The following is a 21,602-nucleotide window of genomic DNA, read 5'->3' as shown; positions in this document are numbered from 1 at the left end:
TCGAACCTCATAGGACCAAGGAACTCTCCTCCCACTGATGCATGACAAGGCCATCCTCTGCTACACATGCAGCTGGAGCCATGTGTACTCCTTTGTTGATGGCTTAGACCCTGAGAGTTCTGGAGGGTCTGTTTGGTTGATATTGTTCTTCCTATGGGGTTGCAAACCCCTTCAACTCCTTCAGTCCTTTCTCTAAGTCCTTTTTTGGGGACCCCGTGCTCAGTCCAATGGTTTGCTTCGAACATCTGCCTCTGTATTTGTAAGGCTCTGGCAGGGCCTCTCAGGAAACAGGCATATCAGGCTCCTTTCAGCATGCACTTCTTGGCATCCACAATAGTGTATAGGTTTGGTGACTGTATATGAGGTGGATCCCCAGGTGAGGCAGTCACTGAATGGCCTTTCCTTCAGTCTCTGCTCTGCACTTTATCTCCATATTTGCTCCTGTGAGTATTTTGTTCTCCTTCTAAGAAGGACCGAAGCACCTACACTTTGGTCTTCCTTCTTATTGAGCTTCATGTGGCCTGTGAATTGTATTCAAGTTATTTGGAGCTTTTCAGCTAATGTCCACTTATCATGGGTGCACAACATGTATGTTCTTTTGCAATTGGGTTACTTCTCTCAGGATGATACTACTTTCATAATTTTAGTAAAAATTATACATGCTCATTATGAAATTTTTCTATGGAGTGCAAAGATGTATGGATGAAAAACTTCTCCAGTCAGAGAAATCCTTAGCATGAACATTAACTACCATTCCAGAAAACCATACGTGAATTTTGATTGATGCAAGAAGTACTGTTTCACTATGTGACACCTTGGAAAGTCAGAAAGTAGCAAAAGCTGGGTGGTCGTGCCTGCCTTCTACCTGCCTTTCTTCCCTAAATGAAGCCATAACCCTGACCTCCGCCCCTTTTCTCCCCTCAAGATTCTCAGGTGTCAAGGGCTCTACCCCTGTCAGAAGACTGCACAGACCTTATAAGTTCCCCTACTTTATTAGCCATAGGTTTATTTCCTAAATTGCACATTTTACCCCAACCCCAGAATTATCCACCTCTTTTTCAGACTTAACAAAACATAGATTTCTGTGGAGAGCCGTGCCGCGAGCAATCGCCATTATAAGATGGCGCTGGCTTCCACTGCGCCTAACTAGTGAATAAGCCTTATGCGCAAGTGCAAGAGTGAACTCACACCTAGTCACTGCCCATCTCGCGGTGTAGTAATGGGGTGATGGGCGAGCAACGAATCAGGAGCTGTCACGCCACATCAGGTGCTGAAACGTCACGCTGCGGGCTATATAAGCAGCGCCATTTTCCCGGTTCTGGGTCTTTCCTCCTGATAAGTAAGCAATAAAAGCTTTGCCACAGAAGATTCCGGTTGTCCTGAGTGTGTTCTTGCCGGTGGGGACAAAAGCTCGGGATAGATTTCCATTTCTTTATTTCTGAATAAACTTGTGTCTTATGAAACTTATTTGTGTATCTCTTTCTCTTGTAATCTATCCTCTTAGATACAGGAATTCTGATTGTTCTCAGGTAGTGTATCAATCCCTTACATGGAAGTAATTATATGAAAGTTAGTATAACAATGAGAAAACACCAAACCATAAATCAAATCCTGGCATTGTTCAAATATATTGCTAGGAAAACCATGTAGATCTGTGGCAGCAGAGCAGGGAAAATCCTGGGACAGCTTCCAAGTGTTATCCGATGACACCCACAGCTTCAGGGACTAGCAATCTGTCCTCAAGGATTCATCTAGTGGTGAAAAATACAGTTTCCCTCACCCAAAACTTTAAGCATTAGATATAAATGATGGGAAAATAAAAACTCAAAGGGAGTTTGTCTAGGTCCAGGTGTACGAAAGCACACCTTAAACAGCAGCCTATATCTTGAAAGTCTACTTAGTTTCTGTTGTAGCAGTTTTGAAGTGTCAGTTAAGTTGAGGTCCCTGATCTATTTGGAACTGAGTTTTGCAGAGTGAGAGATACATGTCTAGATTCATTTCTCTACACGTGGATATTCAGGGCTCATGTATGGAATTCTAAAGGAAAAATGTTTAAAATACAGAAAAGAAATCTTAGAAACCAAACCTGATGGTTGGAATTATTCTAGAGAGCTTTAACATGAGACTTCCTAAAGGAAGAGAGACTTCGCTCAGTTCTCACCTTTCTCTTTTCCCTGTTTGATGGCTTCATACATTTATACAATTATACAAATTTTTATAATTAAATATGATTTTATATATAATTTTATATAAAATGTAATTATATAATTATTTTAGCCATTTTTCCACACCTTCTTTCCTCCTCTCATTCCCCTTCCTCTCCATCTAGAATCCTTCCCAATTAGTCCTTCTCCCACTCTCCTGTCTTCTTCCTGTGTGACCCACTGAGCTGACCAAGTGTCTTGTTAGAGTGTGGGTGGGAGGTTATTCACTGCAGTTGGGGCAGGTATCAGCTAAAATGGCCACATTGTTCAACTCCTCCTACATATGTTTACATTCATAAACTGCAGTTACTTTGTGTTTTTATTAATGTGTCTACTGTTTACAGTGTTACGTGTGTGTGTGTGTGTGTGTGTGTGTGTGTGTGTGTGTGTGTGTGTGAGAGAGAGAGAGAGAGAGAGAGAGAGAGAGAGAGAGAGAGAGAGAGAGAGGAGAGAGAGTGTTGATTTCCTATTAGTGAAATGTGGGAATGTGAAAACTCTGCTGCTTTCGTCCAGATAGGAGGCTGGGAGCCCAACCTATGGTGATATCTCTGGGACTCTGGGAATGATCATTCTTAGCAGCAGAAACAGACTGTTGACAGTTGCAGAAACAGTTAAGGAAATAATGGAGGATCATATTTTATTGACAACTGGATTTCATCATAGACAGGTATATGACCTGTACATTAAAATGGATATTATTAAATATACAAGCCCCATTAATGCATAAAATTATTTCAACTTCTCTTGTGCTTTATGATTTAATTAATATGTCCAACCCAATATAAAGGTACTTAGTTCTACTTCTTTTAAACATACCAACTTTATCACAAACACACACCAAGCACATGTCACACTGTCACACTGAACCAAACATTAATGTTCTACATTTAACCCAGAAAATCATTAACAAAATTACAAAGTAACTGTTTTCTTTCAAAATGGGGCTAAGGGGATGAGGAGAAGAAAGATTTAAAAGCTGTTCCTTGGAAATTCTCACCTCAGATGAAGGAAATATTAACAAATCAAATTTCAAACAAAACCAAGACAGTATTTTTCTTTTAAATGTTTATTTATTTGTGTGTGTGTGTGTATGAGTGTACATGTGCACATGTATGTGTGCATGTGTGTATTGCATGTGTGTATTTCGTATAAGCAGAAGAAGTTGTGTTGTGTAGACCAGAAGAAAGTATAAGATACCCTAGAATTGGTGCTGTAGGCCACTATGAACCACCTTATGTAGGTAATGGGAACCAAACTCAGGTCCTCTGGAAGAGAAGCAAAGCAATTGCAACTCCATAGCCCCCAGTAGATTTTCTCATAGTAAGTCACAATTCAACCACTAGTGGTACAAACATCATAATTGTAGGCTGTCAATTCAGTGACTTTCTTGCCAATAGTACAGCTCTTAAACATTAGAAAAATTTATATAAATGAATTAAAATGTGATCTCACTGTCGATAAGACAAAAAGGCCACCAACAGATTGGGAAAGGATCTTTACCAATCCTAAATCTGATAGGGGACTAATATCCAATATATACACAGAACTCAAGAAGCTGGACTCTAGAAAAAAATAACCCCATTAAAAAAATGGGGTACAGAGCTAAACAAAATTTCTCAACTGAGGAATAAAAAATGATTGAGAAGCACTAGAAAAAATGTTCAACATCCTTAATCATCAGGGAAATGCAAATCAAAAAACCCTGAGATTCCACCTCACACCAGTCAGAACGGCTACAACCAGAAATTCAGGTGACAGCAGATGCTAGTGAGGATGTGGAGAAAGAGGAACACTCCTCCATTGTTGGTGGGATTGCAAGCTTGTACAACCACTCTGGAAATCAGTCTGGTGGTTCCTCAGAAAACTGGACATAGTATTACCGGAAGATCCCGCAATACCCCTCCTGGGCATATATCCAGAAGATATTCCAACTAGTAATAAGGACTCATGCTCCACTATGTTCATAGCAGCCTTATTTATAATAACCAGAAGCTGGAAAGAACCCAGATGTCCCTCAACAAAGGAATGGATATAGAAAATGTGGTAAATTTACACAATGGAGTACTACTCAGCTATTAAGAAGAATGAATTTATGAAATTCTTAGGCAAATGGATAGAGCTGGAGGATATCTTCCTGAGTGAGATAATCCAAGCACAAAAGAACTCACATGATATGCACTCACTGATAAGCAGATATTACCCCAGAAACTTAGAATACCCAAGATACAATTTGCAAAACACATGAAACTCAGGAAGAACAAAGACCAAAGTGTGGATACTTGGTTCCTCCTTATTATGGGGAGCAAAATACCCATGGAAGGAGTTATAGAGACAAAGTTTGGAGCTGAGACTAAAGAATGGACCATCCAGAGACTGCCCCACCCGGGGATCCATCTCTTAAAGAGCCACCAACCTCAGACACTATTGCATATGCCAGCAAGATTTTGTTGACAAGACCCTGATATAGCTGCTCTTGTGAGGCTATGCCAGTTCCTGGAAAATATAGAAGTGGATGCTTACAGTCATCTATTGGATGGAACACAGGGTCCCCAATGAAGAATCTAGAGAAAGTACCCAAGGAGCTAAAGGGGTTTGCCACCCTATAGGTGGAACAACAATATGAACTAACCAGTACCCCCAGAGCTCATGTCTCTAGCTGCATATGTAGCAGAAGATGGCCTAGTTGGCCAGCATTGGGAGAAGAGGCCCTTGGTCTTATGAAGATTATATGCCCCAATACAGGAGAATACCAGGGCCAAGAAGTGGGAGTGGGTGGTTTGGGGAGCAGTGTGGGGCAAGGGTATAGGGGACTTTCAGGATAGCATTTGAATTGTAAATGAAGAAAATAAATATATCTAATATCTAATAAAAATTGTTTCTGAAAAAAATGTGGTCTCTTTATGATTCCAAATGAAAACACCAATAGAGTGGAACTAAGAAAATTGAGTCCTGGGCTGGTGAGATGGCTCAGTGGGTAAGAGCACCCGACTGCTCTTCCGAAGGTCCGAAGTTCAAATCCCAGCAACCACATGGTGGCTCACAACCATCTGTAATGAGGTCTGATGCCCTCTTCTGGTGCATCTGAAGACAGCTACAGTGTACTTACATATAATAAATAAATAAATAAATGAATAAATCTTAAAAAAAAAAAAATCTAAAAAAAAAAAAAAAAAGAAAATTGAGTCCTTAGCCAAGTAAAAAGGCCAGCTTATCTCTATTAACTTTATATTAACTTTACTGTACATTGTACATACAAAGGAAATAGGGTTCATCTACAAAAAAAAAAAAAAAAAAAAAAAAAAAAAAGGTAGATGTGAGCCATGAACAAGCAATGAGAATGTTTCCTGGGACTTTGTTTTCTCAGTTAAAGGGGGATTGAAATTTGCGCATTACAATTAAGTTAAGTCATCATGAGACCACTTGTTTGACTCAACAGCTAGAACAGAGAAAGAAAAAAATTGTTAAAAGGTCTATATTCTTATTTTCTACCTGTGCAATACCATCACTGAAGTCTCTTTTACACTGTTTTCCTGGGAGATCTTTAGTAACTATTTAAAGGTAAAAATAAAATCTCAATGAATAGAATTGTTAAAATTTAAACTGAGATTTAGGTTTGAATGGGACCCTATTTCTCCTACTGGGTTGCTTTGTCCAGTCTTGATATGAGGATTTGTGCCTAGCTTATTGTGACTTGTTATGCTGTATTCAGTAGACATCACTGGGGGGCCTGCCCTATTCTGAAGGGAAATGGAGGAGGAGTAGATCTGAAACAGTGCTGGTAGAGAAAATTGGGAAAAGTAAAGAGAATCTGTGCTCACAGTGTAATGTACCAGAGGAGAATAAAATATGATTTATTACTACCATTTTGTCTGCTGTAAGTTTTAATTTTAAGAGGCAGGAGAAAAATGACAAAAAGATTATATTATCTAATCCATTCATTAAATATATAACAAAAACATACCAACTGAAAAGTAAATTCTTAAAATACTATCAAGGAAACAATGATTAAAAACTGAATCCCATAGGATGATGATCATTTTCTCTATCAAAACAGGACACAAAACCTCACTATCTTAAACATATGTGTGCATTAGCATGTGTGTGCATGCCAGTGTGTACCCCCACACACAGAGAGACAGAGAGAGTGAGAGAGCACAAATTATGCTATGTATATTGAATTAAATTTAAACAAAAATAATGAAAAACATCCTCATGGTTAACAGTGGTCTATGACCCAGTGTGTTCTTTATTTCTATGATGCAAGGACACTTTCCCTGGGTCTGATAGGTTCATCTTCTTCATCCTCATCAAGGATCACTTCGAGGGCTTCCAATTGAATGTTATTCCAGGTAATTTACAAATCCTTCTCACCTCAAAGTGACAAGGAAAGTCATTCCAGACCCATTTTTCATGGACATGAACAAGGACAACACAGTCTTCTTCCATAAAGTCATTGGATTCCCCCTTTTCCCAGAATCTGAAAGAGAAGCAGAACTGTGAGATAGTATTTTATCCCAGAGCAATCCAAAGAAACAGAACAAACGGAGCACATGGGCAAAACAGAGCTACAATCTGCACTGAAAAGAGTCACCACTCAAATGTTTGAAGTGTGACTTCCTTAACACATAAAAATTAGTAGTCTTCCTATATACAATGACAGAACACACAAAGAAATAAGGGAGGCAATACTATACACAATAGCCCTCATTTCTTTAACCAAAGAAACTGGAATAAGTCTAATGAAGCAAGTAAAAGACTCATACAATGAAAACTTTAAAACCCTAACAAGGAAATAAAGAAAATGCCAGAAGATGAAAAGGTCTCCCTTTCATAGTGTGTAAGTGGTCATCCTTACAAAAGTGATCACCGACTCAACTCAAGCTCCATCAAAGTTCTAAGGCAAATCTTACAGAAATTGAAAAATCAAACTTAAATTCACTTTAATTAAATTTAAAATTAAATTAAACATGGATGTCCCAGGAAAACCAAACAACCGTGAAGAGTTAAAAAAAAAATCTGGAGGTATCACCACCTCAGATTTCAAACTATACTACAGAGCTATTCTTTAAAACAAAACAAAACAAAAACAAAACAAAAATCATCACAGTAATGGCATAGAAACAGACATGCTGCCCATTGGAACAGAATCAAAGATGCATGTATACATCTACCTGATCTTCCACAGTGAGTCCAACAGTGAATTTGGGTGAAAAGACAGTATCTCCACCAAATGGTGCTGGCCAAACTAGATAGCCATGTACAAAAATAATGAAACAGAGTTCTCACCTCTCACTTGGCACAAGACACAACTCCAAATGAATCAAGTGCCTCAGATAAAACCTGATACCTTAAATTTGACAGAGGAAAAAGTAGGGAATACTCTTAAACTCATTGACACAGGGAAGAACATCCTGAACAATGGGAAGGGCACTAAGACCAATAACTAATAAATGGGACTTCGTGGAAGTAGAAAAACTTCTATACACCATCATTCAAGGGAAGAGACAGCCTGAAGGTGGGGAGAGGACATTTATCAGCTTACATAGCAGAGGATTAGTATCTAGAACATACAAAGAACTGAAGGGAAAAAAAGGTAAATATAGGGAAAACAAATGGGGATTGTAACTAAGCAGAGAGCTCTCAAAAGATGAAATACTGAAAGGAGTTACAAAGACAAAGTTTGGAGCTGAGACGAAAGGATGGACCATTCAGAGACTGCCACACCCGGGGATCCATCCCATAATCAGCCTCCAAACCCTTACACCATTGCATACACCAGCAAGATTTTGCTGAGGGGACCCTGATATAGCTGTCTCTTGTGAGGCTATGCCAGTCCCTGTCAAACACAGAAGTGGATGCTCACAGTTAGCTATTGGATGGAAAACAGGGCCCCCAATGGAGGAGCTAGAGAAAGTACCCAAGGAGCTAAAGGTGTCTGCAACCATATAGGTGGAACAACAATATGAACTAACCAGTACCCCCGGAGCTCGTGTCTCTACCTGCATATGTATCAGAAGATGGCCTAGTCAGCCATCATTGGGAAGAGCGGCCCCTTGGTCTTGCAAACTTTATATGCCCCAGTACAGGGGAATGCCAGGGCCAAGAAGTGGGAGTGGGTGGGTAGGGGAGTTGGAGAGGGAGGGTATGGGGACTTTTGGGATAGCATTTGAAATGTAAATGAAGAAAATACCTAATTTTAAAAAAAAAGATGTAATACAAGTGGCAGAGAAAAATCTTTAAAATGCTCAATATTCTTTGCCATCAGGGCAATGCAGAATAAAACTACATTTAGATTATTTTTTATCTTGCCCCAGTAGAATGCCTAAGATCTAAACAAACAAATGTTGCCAAGTGCTGGCATACATGTGGAGAAAAGAGAATACTTGTTCATTGCTGGTGGGAGTGCAAGCTGGTACAGCCACTATGGAAATCCATATGAAGCTTCCTCAAAAAGCTAGAAATATATACTACTATGATCCAGCTATACAGTTCTTTAGCATATATCTGAGAGACTCTACATTCTCCTGTAGATTGAGACTCTTCCTAATCCGTGTTCATTGCTGCTCTACTCATAATAGTCAAGAAATAGAAATAACCTAGATGTCCAACAGCTGAGGAACAGATACTGAAAAAGTGGTATATCTACATAATGAAATATTATTCAGCTGTTAACAGAAATCAAATTATGAAACTTACAGGATGAAGCTGAGAAGAATCATTCTGAGTGAAAGAATCCATAAGGACAGACAGACAGATATAGATGGATAGATAGATAGATAGATAGATAGATAGATAGATAGATAGATAGATAGATAGATGATAGATAGATAGATAGATAGATAGATAGATAGATAGATAGATAGATAGATAGATAGATTTAAAATTAATTCACCCTATAAGTTACTCCTTTTAAATACCCAAAGCTAACAAATTAAAATACTAGTGCCAAGAATGAGTTACCTCCTTTGGATGATTTGTCCAGCGAGGTTGAATAGACTCCTAAATATTACAACCTATTGCCAACGTTAGTGGTTACACTCCAGAGCATGACAGTATGGCCAACAACATGCTTGAGTCACAGAAATAAAATTGGTACTGCTTGGAAGCTTTGTCCCTACTGACTAGATTTCATAGTGCTGGAAAGTGCTGTGAACGCTATCAGGGTAAGCCTTACTCAGCTGTAAACCTGGCAAGCTATAATAACAACTATCTGGCAAGACATCACAACTGGTACGGTAGTGACATGAACATTATAGGGGTAATGACTTATTGGATTTAAGTCCTGCACCACAAGATGAACCCATTATCTGACACCATTGACAGCTCAAGAATTTGTGGTATAGATCCCAGGTCCTGGGGGAGAACTACATTATTAGTTTGTTAACTGAACACAGTACTAACCCAACTCCTAATGACTTAATATTATATACATAGATTGGTCCATCTCTCAATCTTCATCATGGAAGCTTCTGTTTGCAGCAAAGAAAAATTAGCACAGAGATCCACAACTGGCTAAGGTACAAATGATAGACTAAAAAAATGTTCACTTTACATGGGATATTTGTATCACATCCCCTATCCCAGAAATTCAGCAATCTTAATGAAAAAAAAAGTGTTAGATACAGAAGAGATGGATGACTAAAAGGAAAGAATGTCCTCCCGGCACAGCATAGCAGCTGCACACACAAATTCAGTGACTGTAGCAGCATGCACTAACGTTGTGCAAGCTCAAGGCAAATCAGATCCCAACACGGATAGTGGAAGTGGGCACCAAGTCCCATCCCTAGCCGTGGGAATTGACAACTTCTGGGAGGAGGAGAGTCAATGTTTAGAGTGTGGCTCAGATAGACCTCCTACCATATACCCAAGAACATACAAATAACACAAACTGTTATCTGGGAAAATGAAGATGACACAATGCTGGGTGGGAGAAGAGAAAATATAAGAAAAACACATTGTATGGAATTCTCAGAAGGGAAAAAAACACTGATTTTAAAAGAGAAAGGAAGAAATGTGGTTTCTCCATACTGAGATGTCCTTTGAGTGTTAAGTGCACATGGATTTACTGTGTTAAAACATTATTAATAATTGATAGTTAATGTATTATTACCATAAGTTTTGCCAGTTGTTCTTTTTTTTTTGTCTTTCTGGTGTGTGTGTGTGTGTGTGTGTGTGTGTGTGTATGTGTATGTGTGTGTGTGTGTTTTGTTGTTTTTCATTTAAAGCATTGTCTTGCTATGTACCGAAGTCCTCCCTAGAACTCACCATGTAGTCCAGGGTTGCCTCAAATTATCAACTCTCTCAATCCCAATTCATAAATACAAGGATTATGTGTGTGAACCACCATATCTAACTTTTATTTTTTAATTTCTTCACATGACTTCTAGGAAATTCAACCTATATATGTGGTATTATTATATTACCATGATTCAAAAAAGAAAATTAACAGGTTAAAACTCTTTCAAAATAATTTTAGCTCTTATATTACTGTTTATCTAAATGATAATCTTAAGAAGCCCTTGTTATATTACTCTCACCATGTCTGTTCTTTCATAAAAACTGTGCTGAAGTCATAGGGTTATTCTAGAGTGGGATCACAGCATACAGAGACTGCTCAACTGCTGGTGATCCGCTGAGTAAGCACTTACATTGGTGTACCCTACTCTAAAATGAGTTCTCCTTGCCACCCTTTTCATGTTTGCTTATAACTGCCCCTTAGCCCCAACCAATATACTCACACCGTGTGTGGGTTAAATGGCGTCTTGTCCACCCACTGCCATTGGCCTTCCACATTCTCATCAGCAAGTCCCAGGAAATAAGAAAACCGTTTATCCAAAAGCTGGGTCACAAAATTCTGCATACAAAATATACATCTTTTTAATTTTATTTATTTATTTATTTATTTATTTATTTATTTATTTATTTTTTAGTAAATGCACTTTCAAGATGTCCATTAGGCTGATAAGGAGGAACGAGGGCAATGAGATCACAAGCTAAGCATCAACATCACAATATCAGACAAGCCTGTCTTCAAATTCACTTAGTACAATAGGGGAGCTTTAACCTCATTGCACCCTGAGTCTCCTGACAATTCCACTGCTACATAGGATCATGGTAAAAATGAAGTGTGATTGTATTTGCAAAGTTGTGTATGAGCACAGGTCCTACGTGAGCTTACACTGAAGCACAAGGCCAGCATGGACTTATACAGTACCTCTGTGTATACATTATAACTATTAACTTAGTATTTTTATGAGACTCCTAGCTTTTGAGAATGAGTGGATCTCTGACTGTCTTGCCTGCTCTTGGGTCTCTTTTCCACCTCTTGAGTTGCCATGTCCAACTTCAATGGGATATGTTTTGCTTCATCTTATTATATTTTATTTTGTTGTAGTGGGTTGTCATCTCTTAGAAGCCTGTTCTTTTCTAATAAAAGACCTAAATTGGATTTATCTGGAGGGGATGGGGGGCGTGGAGGAGCTGATAGGAGTAGAGAAAGGGAAAATTGCAATCAGGATATATTATATGAAAAAATCTATTTTTGATAAAATAAAAACCCCTTTAATTGCATATTTCATTCAATTCTATATCATTTGAAGAGTTGGAAAACTTATTGATGGCAGTCAAGGAGACAGGATCCTTAAAGAAATTCCATTGACCAGTGGAAATCAGAAGCTTGGGAAGGGCACATGTAGAAAATATATCACACAAAGAGAGCAATTTCAGCTCTTAAAAAGCTGAAGTTACTTTCAAATGCATTTATTTAGAATTAATATCACATGTTAAAAACTATTTTCCATATACAAGAAGCCATTTCAGCCCTAATTAATTACTCATGTAATTATATATTCAGGAGTCCTACTCTGTGCCTGACTTTTCACAGATAATTGGAAATATAAGAGTAAGGAAAGTGTGGTCTGAGCCTTCCATCAAGTGGGAGTCATTGAAAGACCTGTAACTTACTAGAGTAAGTGTGGACACCCACTGTGCTCAAAGAGCCTTAGCAGAGCCAATGTAATAGACTAGGGAGTGCAGAGTAGAAACGATGGGTTTCTGGGAGAATTGGAATATCCTTAAAGTCTGGAAAGACCAAAAATTAGCCATATAGGGAAAAAACTGACCAATTTTCTATCATATAAAGTACTTATATTTCTACTCATGTGCAGGGCCTGCATGTGTCTGCACTAGGTCCTTCTTGTATATGTTATGGCTATTAGCTTGGTGTTCTTGTAAGAAAGGAGCTAGGGGTTTGGGAGGGAGGGAAAGCTGTAGTTATAATATATTGTATAAGAGAAGAACTTATTTTCAGTTTAAAAAGAAGAAAATACGCATTTTACTATACAAAATCTCTCAAGTATGCAATATTACTAGAGAGAGGGTAAAGAACACTATACTGTATACTGGACGTTGTATTAGGAAATGTGTAGCTGAAAAATCAATGAGTTGATTTGAAGGAAGAGGGGAAAGGAAAAGGAAAAAGTGGGAGAGGAAGAAAAGGCTTCCCAGGCTGATCAGAAAGATGAGGAAACAACATTAGAGAGCCAAGAAATTTCTTCTCTGTGAAGGGAATTAAAGCAACAGAGTAACTGGTGGTCTTGACACAGCCTAGAATTATCTGAGAAAGGAATCTCAGTTGAGGGATATCTAAATCAGATTGGTTTTTGGGTATGTCTGTGTGGGACTGCGTGTATTGTTAATAGATGTAGGAGGACCCAGCCTACTGTGGGCAGCACCATTCCTTAGGCAGGTGTCCTGGGCTGAAAAGAAACTAAGCTAAGTGTGAGTCTTTGAGTGGGTCAGAAAGTAGTTTTGCTCCTTGGTTTCTGTCTCAAGTTCCTGCATGAATCTCTGCCCTAAATTCCCTCAGTGATGAACTCTTAAGTTGTGAGCTGAAATAAACTCTTCCCTCTTTGAAGTTACTTTCGGTTGTAGTGTTTGTCACAGCAATAGAATAAAACGAGACCATCAGGATGGACTAAGCTAATGCATACCTGTTCTGCTTCGGTGTTGATGGTCACCAGATGACTGCTCATCCCTGAGCAGTTCCTCTCGCTCTCATGCCAGGTCTGGTTGTCATTAAGAGGAAAGTAACAGTTAGACTGGAAGGCTCTCCAGCTAACAGGACAGCAGGTCCAAGTACCTCCTCAGGTGAGAATTGACATAGATGTTAGTTACCAAGGAGCACTTAATTTGTGACAGGTTCACAGTCATATTATTTCAAGTATTACCTCAAATGATATTCAGTGTCTCTACATCTATTTTGCTTTTGTATTGAAAATATTCCCCAAGCTAGCAGTGTGACTCAATGGTAAGCACATTCCTAGAATGTGAAAAGTCCTGAGTTTGGTATTCATCAAATAAAGAAAAGAATTGAGAGATGGGGTGGGGGTAAATTAAATTAAGCAAAAGGTTCCTACAGCAAAGACTTTTACAGGATATTCTATTTGTAAGATAAGCAAAGACTGTGTAAAACTCAAGCGTTTAATTCTTTCTAACCTTATAAATTACAGAATATAAATAAAGAAATAGGTATCTCAGGGAGAAGAAACTGTTCTCACAACATAGCTGCATCAAGGAAAAATTAAATGAAGTTTTTTTTTATATTTCAGATGTAAAAAATGCCCACAGTCTAGGGATAATAACACTGACCTGATATCTAAACTCTTAGGAGACAGAAGCAAGGATGTCCCTAGTTTCAGGCCAACCTGGACTACATAGTGAGACTGTGTCTCAAAAAACAAGTTCTGTTGATGTGTAGTAATTGCCTAGCATGTACAAGTCCTGTGTTTGATCCCCAGCATAACCCCCCCCCCACACACACACACATTAATAATGTGTTACAGCAATTTATTACAGTCATGAGAAACTTCTCTGTCCTAGTTGACTGATATTCATTCTTGCAGCCAGTTCTCATTCTGACAGATGCTATCTAAAGGCTGGATGGAAGTAGATAAAGAGGTTTACTCTGCTACCTGTAGCTCCAGGCTGTGGCTCCTCTCGGATGCACGTTACTCTCGTGTGGTAGTCTGACAGTTTCACCACACTTCCTCTCGTCCAGCGTAAAAAGTAATGATGAGTCACTGTCATCAGGAAAAGCAGTTGATTTTCTTTTGCTGTGTAGCCATTAATTTAGAAAAGTGGGCTGATCTCCCCACCTTTCTCCTTCCCTCACAGTTAAAGTCCCCACACCCTCTTTCTTTCCTATGCCATTTCATGATCCCAGATAAATTCAATGAAAGCTAATATTTTATAATCATATTATCTATGATTTACATTGGAACTTTTGGAACCTTTTAAGTGCACAATGTTTTCAGTTTATTTCACCAAAATTTGCATAAGAGTGGGGGTTGTGGTAAGCCCTGGGCTAATTCCACAAAGTTTTGTGAACTTCACAAGTTTAGTAATATTTTTACTTTGGAAAATAATCAAATATTGAAAAGTAAAAAAAGAAAACCATAAATGTACAGGTTAGTAAATTAATGTAATGTGAATACTTCTAGCAAAGATTGCCAAGTTCAAAAAATAAGATACTACCAACATTTCAGGTAACCATAATATCCCAGCACAACCCATTCTTCCATTTTGTAGCTTGTGTCTTGCATCATAGTTTCAGCTTAAACCACACAAATCAAAATGTCTTCTGTTAGACTTTGCTATGAATGGATTCAAATGCCCTGCTTCCATTGGTGTTGGCTTATGCCCAGCACTGTTTCTGAAGCAATATTGCTGCCTAAATAAAATTATATTCTGTCCATTTTCATAACTGGACAGTAACCTATTGTCTCCGTGGAGTAAAACACCCTGATCTCTTTGGTTTCTAGCACTCTCATGACTTCCAGTATTAGGTTGTTGTGAACTGTGTTATTTTGAGCATCTTTGACCTTGAATCCTAAGAAGAGTAAGTACACATTTCTGTAAGGCATGTGTGCCTCAGAGTGGGATGGCCAGTGCATGATAAATGGGGTACATGGGAAAGCTTTCCAAACATGTTTCCTACTTTAAGCTCTCTCTTGCCGTCAAGCATCAAAGATCCAAGTTTCCTGCACCTCCGTCATCAGACACTGTGTCTTTTGAGTCACTACCATCCTGGTGTTTCTGCAATAGTGACTCACTGTGACTTGCAGTTTTACTTCCCTAACAACCAATTAGGTTGACACTGGGTGTGACATGGTAAGATGTCATTTATTAAGTTGATTTCATTTATTAAATACAATCAATGAAGCCTACAATGTTAATTCAACAAAACACCTTTCCCGATAACTCTGCAATATCGCCCTCAATATTAGATTAGGAGTTACATATTCAGAGTCTATGCTGCCACTGTTTATTCTTTCCTCCAGCCTATCTGTCTTAGGCCTACAACATACTAATTCAGTCATAACCTCATCTTATAGCTTGATATCAGAAAATACAAGATTTTCTATGACATTAAGGGTGGCAATGGCTCCATGGATGCATATTTGTTCCCAATCTTGATATGGACATATTTAATAGAGTTTTTAATATGTCCGTTAGACCTCAGCAAAGTGATTATTTTGGAAGCGAGCAGAACAGTCTCATACAAATTTTAAAAAAAATCAAATGTACAGCTCTGATAGTAAGCCTAAGATGGGGAATGTGTTGTGTGTGGATAAGCTGAGGAAAAGGGAGGCTTTGGGAGCACATGTTGGACATTCTTTGAGAAGATAATTCAAAATGAGCTTCATTCTGGCTAGTAGCTTACCCAAACAAGTTGAAATAAAGCAAGCACTAAGGAACGAGATGGAAACAACAGCGAAGACGCAAGGGATCAGTTGGGGATGTCGGGTACCTTTTGCTGAAACAAAGGGGATATAGGTTACTCTCCTCTCTGCCATAAGATGAGGGAAGTCAAGATTATCAAGGAGCAGGCTAAATGTGATAGCATGTAAAGTATGTTAGGAGTTCAAGAGACTTAAATATTCCCTGTGACTAAACCAAATAATAACAAAGAAAAATGCAAACTTGTTTTTATAAAGAAACATTTTTATACTCAGAACATAAAGGTCATAAAAATCCAAGCTTCTATATAACATAGTGTAATACAGGTACACACACACACACACACACAATCATGTACATGAAGAAAGATCTTGTAATATCACTATTGAAGACATGTAGTTTCTAAAATCAATTAAAATACTGTGTAAATTATGAGCAATAAGTTTTTTCAGTTTATTGCATAATTTATTTTTACATTTCTTGTGATTTTTTTAAAAAAATTAATCATTCCTGTCATTTACATCTCAAATGATATCCCCCTTCATGGTTACTCCTCCACAGCCCTCCCATCCCATCTGCCCTCTCCCCCTTCCATTTTGCCTCCATGAGGGTGCTCCCTCACCTACCTACCCACTCCCACCTCACTGCTACAACATATTCCTTCGCTGGGGCATCAAACCTCCACAACACCAAGAGCCTCCCCTCTCATTGATGTCAGACAAGGCCATGGTATACTACATATATATCTGGATCTAGAGCCCTGGATCCCCACCCCGTCCCCCCCCCCTTCCCTGTACACTCCTTGGTTGGTGCTCTATGCCCTGGGAGCACTGGGTGGTCCAACCAATAAGCAGCAAATTTAATCTATTGAAATTTTAAGTGGTCACCAAACAAAATGAAAGTATGCCCCATCCAGGAACTATGAACTAAAATAGTGTGGCAAGATTTTCATATCTATTCAAAAAGCGTAATGAAAGAAAGCGTGCAGTGTGGGCATGGCTGAGATAAAGTACTCAAGAGAGAGAGAGAGGGCTGTGTTGCTGAGTGTAGAAAGGAAAAGTAAACCCGGAGAAACATCAATGAGCAGCATTTATTCACTCTTAGCTATGTATGTTCCTCTGTGTGTGTGTGTGTGTGTGTGTGTGTGTGTGTGTGTGTGTCTGTGTATGTGTCTGTGTGTGTGTGTCTGTGTGTGTGTCCATGTGTGTGTGTCTGTGTGTGTGTGCACGTGCGTGTGCACGTGTGTCCTGGTGCACGTGTGGAAGTCAGAAGACAACCTGTGGCAGTTTGTTCTGTCCCTGCACTGTGTGGGTCCTCAGGCTTGAGGCAGGTGCCTTCACCTACTGAGCCACCTTGCTGGCCCAGCATTTATCCATTTGTAAATGCACTACATTTGCTGTAACAACTTCAGTCTAGAACTCCATGACCCAGAAATAACTGAATTTATTTGTATAAAAAAAATTAATTCTTGCACTGTTTTTTCTGCCAGGTCTGGTGCAACAGGAATATAATGCCAACTACTCAGGAGGCGAGGTGAGAATTACAAATTCAAGAGCTACCTGGGTTATGAAAGGAGTTCAATTCTAGCCTAGGATACACAGTGATAGTCTGTGAAGAAATTAAAAATAAAGAAAGGGCTGGGTGTGTATAGCTCAGGGTGGAGCACTTACTTCTCTAGCATGTGGTAGACACTGCTTCCAGTCTCCAACACAAAATAGTAACCAAAAACAAGCAAGCAGAACACACACACAAACACACACACAAACAAACAAGAAAACAAAACAACCAGGTTTTTTGATAGAGCATGGTCCTGGTGAAGTTAGCTCTAGTAGACTGGTGAGATTAAGCAAGATTTAAATTGTAAGCATAATTTAACATTTTCCAATGTATTTATTACTATAACATCTTTTATTTATTACTTGGTAATTTCAAACATCTAGGCACTGTATCTTGATCATTACCATCCTCAAGCTCCACCCCCATCTCACCCTCCCCCTCCCATCCCCAGGAATCCCCTACATGTTCCCACTTCCCTTTTCACGTTCTCTCCTTTGCTGCCTTGTCTCTGTAATCCACTCAGTCCACTAAGTGCTGTCTACTGGAATGTTGACTGATCTTGTTAGTTTAATCTTATGCCAAGTCTTGTGCAGGTGACAATAGCTACTAGGAGTTCATGGCTGCAATGGCCATGTCTTATCCAAAAGATGTATCAATAGCTTGCTTATAAGTAATATAATATAATTACTATAATAAAGCATTATTTCACAGTCTCACAGTGCAGATCCAGTAGCATCCTTTAAATCAATCGGGAAACCAGGGAGAGTCTCTGGCATACTATGAGCCTACATCTATATGTTCTATGTACTATTTTTCTCTCTTCTTGTCAAAGGAATCTTCCAAAGTATTTAATTCTCCTTTTCATTTTATCTCATTTCTTTTTAAAATATACTTTATCTCCCCTCTTGCTTCTATCTGATTTTAGGATCTCCTTTCCTTGGTCTTAGCATCTGTTACACAGCTTACCAGGAATCAGCCATGTCCTTTGTCTCCATCAAGGCCATCCTCATTGTGTTCTAATACCCCTCTTCTTAAATCTTTACACTGCCATCAATTCACATTTTAAAATTATAGTCATGAGTACTTAATCTAGTTAAATGTGAAAAGGGCTGAGCATGATCACATATCAACTAAAGACTCAGCCCTCAAAAGTTGGAAGAAAGGAGGTCAAGTCTGAGGCAATCCCAGGCTACACAGAAAATTCAAGACCAGCCTGTGCTACGTAACAAAACTTTATCTTGAAGAAGGAAGAGTTAAGAGAAAGAGGGGCGAAAGACAAGGAGGAAGAGGAGGACCATGGGAAGAAAGGAAGGGGAGAAGAGAAAGAAAGTAGGAGGGGGAAGTGGATGGGTGGATAAATGATTGATAGATAGGTAGATAAATAGATAGATAGATAGATAGATAGATAGATAGATAGATAGATAGACAGACAGACAGACAGATAGACAGATAGACAGATAAAGAGAGAGACTCACATTTCATTTGGGATTCTTCCAGCCACATTATGTGTGTCAAGAGATTCCAGTCTGCTTTTTACTTCTTGCCCAGAGTGTATATTTCCATCACAAGTATCTCTTCAGAAACATTTAAGATTGGACATCAATACATCTGTCTTATTCTGGTAAGATCAGTAAGTGTTCAGTACAAGAGAGCCAAGTGAAAAAGAATAAATCTTAAAAACAGAGTTTCCTCTAATGTACTAGAACACAGGGAGCAAAGAGGAAAAGGAAATTGAGAAAGCAACCCCAAAGCCAGTAAAAACTTCCAGAAGTGTGTCATGTAAGATTTCTCAATGTGTTTTTGCTACTCATATGTCATGTTTTCAAAGGTAGTTTGAGGTAAAATGAGGCTTAGAAAGTTCTCTAGCTCAATGAAATATGTCCAAAATAACAATGAACAAAGCTTTTAACATAGATTTTGTGCACATGGTGCATGTAAAGACATGAAATCCTTTGCTTTAGAACAGAGGAAGAAGTTGGTGAAGCCACTGATTAGATTTCAACATTTTCTCAGGTAAGTGAAAGTAGGCTTGTTACGGCAAAGGAAGAAAAGGTTGTATGATAGACACTATTGTGATCTCTGGTTCCACCTACAGGATTATTAAAGAATGGACATTTGTGTTCCTCCAAACTTTATTCGTTGAAGCCATAAACACTTCTGTTGGTGTTTAAAGGTGGAACCCAGGGAGGTCACTAGAGTTAGCTAAGTTCGTAAGTGGGGAGTCCTTATGATAAAACTACCATGCTTAGAACTCTGTCTCCTCTCACCCTCGTCTCATCTCTCTCCTCTTTCTTCTCTCTTCTCTCCTCTCTCCTCTCCCCTCTCCCTAGTCCCTTCTCTCCTCTACCCTCTCCTTACTCCTTCTCCTTTCCCCAACCCCTTCTAGAATACTGGGACACAGCAAGAGAGCAGCCTTCTCCAAGCTTAGAGAAGGGATCCCACCACAAAGAGACCTTGCACATATAGCCCCCATATATTCATGAGAATAAATATATACCATGCATCTATAGCACTGTTGTTGTGTCTGAACTCAATTATCATAAATACCCAGCAGCTTAGAAATGTTTCTTAAAGTCTATTGTACAGCATATAACACCTTTCCTGATTTTTTTTTTCCTTAGCGTCATAGGAGGCTTGGAGAAAGTAAGATCTGAGTTCTTATTGTGTATTATTCTTGTGTCAAAATTAGCAAAGTGATGGGCCTGTTGGCTAAATTCCATAATTTTCCTAGATAACAGACAGCAAGTTTATCAAGGGGGAAGCAGCAACAAAATCAGAAACAAAACTGAAAATCAGATTCTAAGCTAAGAAATCTTTACAAATGGTAAAAGGCAAAATGGACATCTTGATAGGTCTCCAAAAACAAATTTAACTTCAGTTAACAAAAATAATTTATTTCATTATGACAATGAAATATTTGATTATTATTTGAATGTATAAGGCTCACTATGGATTCACAATTATTCAGAGAATAAATAATTCATATGTCATAAAACATAAATAAATGTTATAGATGTCATCCGTTTTCAATGGATCTCATTCATCAAATAATTATGATTATGCACATTAAAATATGTATTATTTTCTTAAATGAAGACTACATACATATTTCCAGTATAGCTATATAGTGTTTTGTTTTTGTAAAATTAAATAACAGATACAAGAAATTATAAGGCAAGCGATTGTGGGCAGATGAGTCCATTCTGTACTCAGAACAGAAAAGGCCAACATGTGTAAGCCATTACACCTAATAACAGGAAGAGGAAAAAGCCAGGCACCCACACATAGTGAAGGTTCATAATGTACAACAAAAGGGAGTCAAATACATTCATCAGAAGAGTTAACAATGCAGGCTTTCCTCCAGAAGATAAATCCCCAATGTGGCCCTCTGGGTTGTGGCCTTGTGGTTTGGGAAATTGGCAATCAGTGACGCACATAACACGAGCCGGTCATGCATAAGCACATCATTGTGGAAGAGACAAAAACTGCTAAGTCATCTAAGAAATATTTGATTGTATCATCACTACATTATTTGGTAAGCTATTGAGTAAATAGTGGTCCCAGGCTCCAGGTAAGATAGGTTTCTAGAGAGAGCTGGGAAAGGATACAGAGGGTGCTAGAGGTGGGGCAGGTATAGCTGCTGACAGATTGGCACAGGTCTGCCTAGGTGAGAAGAACATATTCAAGCAAGCTCTTATTGTGGGTTTCATGGAGAGGAGCATGATGGCAGTGGGAAGGTGGTGGTTTGTGTGTTAAACACTGTGGTGTAGAAGTTTCTCAACCATTTGCAGGCATAGCAAGCAAGCCAGTATGAGATATGCTGGTTGCTTCTCTGTCAAGTAAATAGAAGAAGTAAGTACATATGTTTGAAGTTAATTCAAAATTGTTTCACTCATGAGTTAAAATTGATCATGTGATGCTGGTACTTTATAACACGTTTATATGTAGTGTCTACTTGTGTAATTATTGAAGTTGTGTCAGCTGTTTATGTTAGTGTTTGGGGAACTGCTGTTTCAGTCTGGTTTGATTGTTTGCTTTGGAAGTTTTTTGGTTTTTTTGTTTTTTGTTTTTTTGCGGGTGTTTTTGGGTTTTTGTTTTTTG

The 21,602-nt window shown here is 38.7% G+C and overlaps 1 protein-coding gene across 2 annotated transcripts; it reads right to left on the bottom strand.

The window, feature by feature from the left end:
• Positions 1–6,070: 6,070 nt before the first annotated feature.
• On the bottom strand, positions 6,071–19,232 carry Clec4d (C-type lectin domain family 4, member d). Of its 2 annotated transcripts, none has more exons than NM_010819.4 (6): positions 18,977–19,232; positions 15,928–16,020; positions 14,177–14,284; positions 13,196–13,347; positions 10,943–11,058; positions 6,071–6,681 (listed from the first exon to the last, which is right to left on the bottom strand). In NM_010819.4, exons 1-6 carry the CDS (start codon positions 19,002–19,004, stop codon positions 6,519–6,521), a joined length of 660 nt encoding a protein of 219 aa, NP_034949.3. In that variant the 5' UTR covers positions 19,005–19,232; the 3' UTR covers positions 6,071–6,518. The 2 variants fall into 2 exon arrangements, with proteins under 2 accessions (NP_034949.3, NP_001156633.1); NM_001163161.1 differs by having other exon boundaries at positions 13,196–13,344.
• Between the last annotated feature and the right edge of the window lie 2,370 nt (positions 19,233–21,602).

Source organism: Mus musculus, chromosome 6 (assembly GCF_000001635.26).
Source record: "Mus musculus strain C57BL/6J chromosome 6, GRCm38.p6 C57BL/6J".
Lineage (NCBI taxonomy): Eukaryota > Metazoa > Chordata > Mammalia > Rodentia > Muridae > Mus > Mus musculus.
Note: the sequence above shows the minus strand (reverse complement) of the source record. Positions and strands in the feature narration are given on the sequence as shown.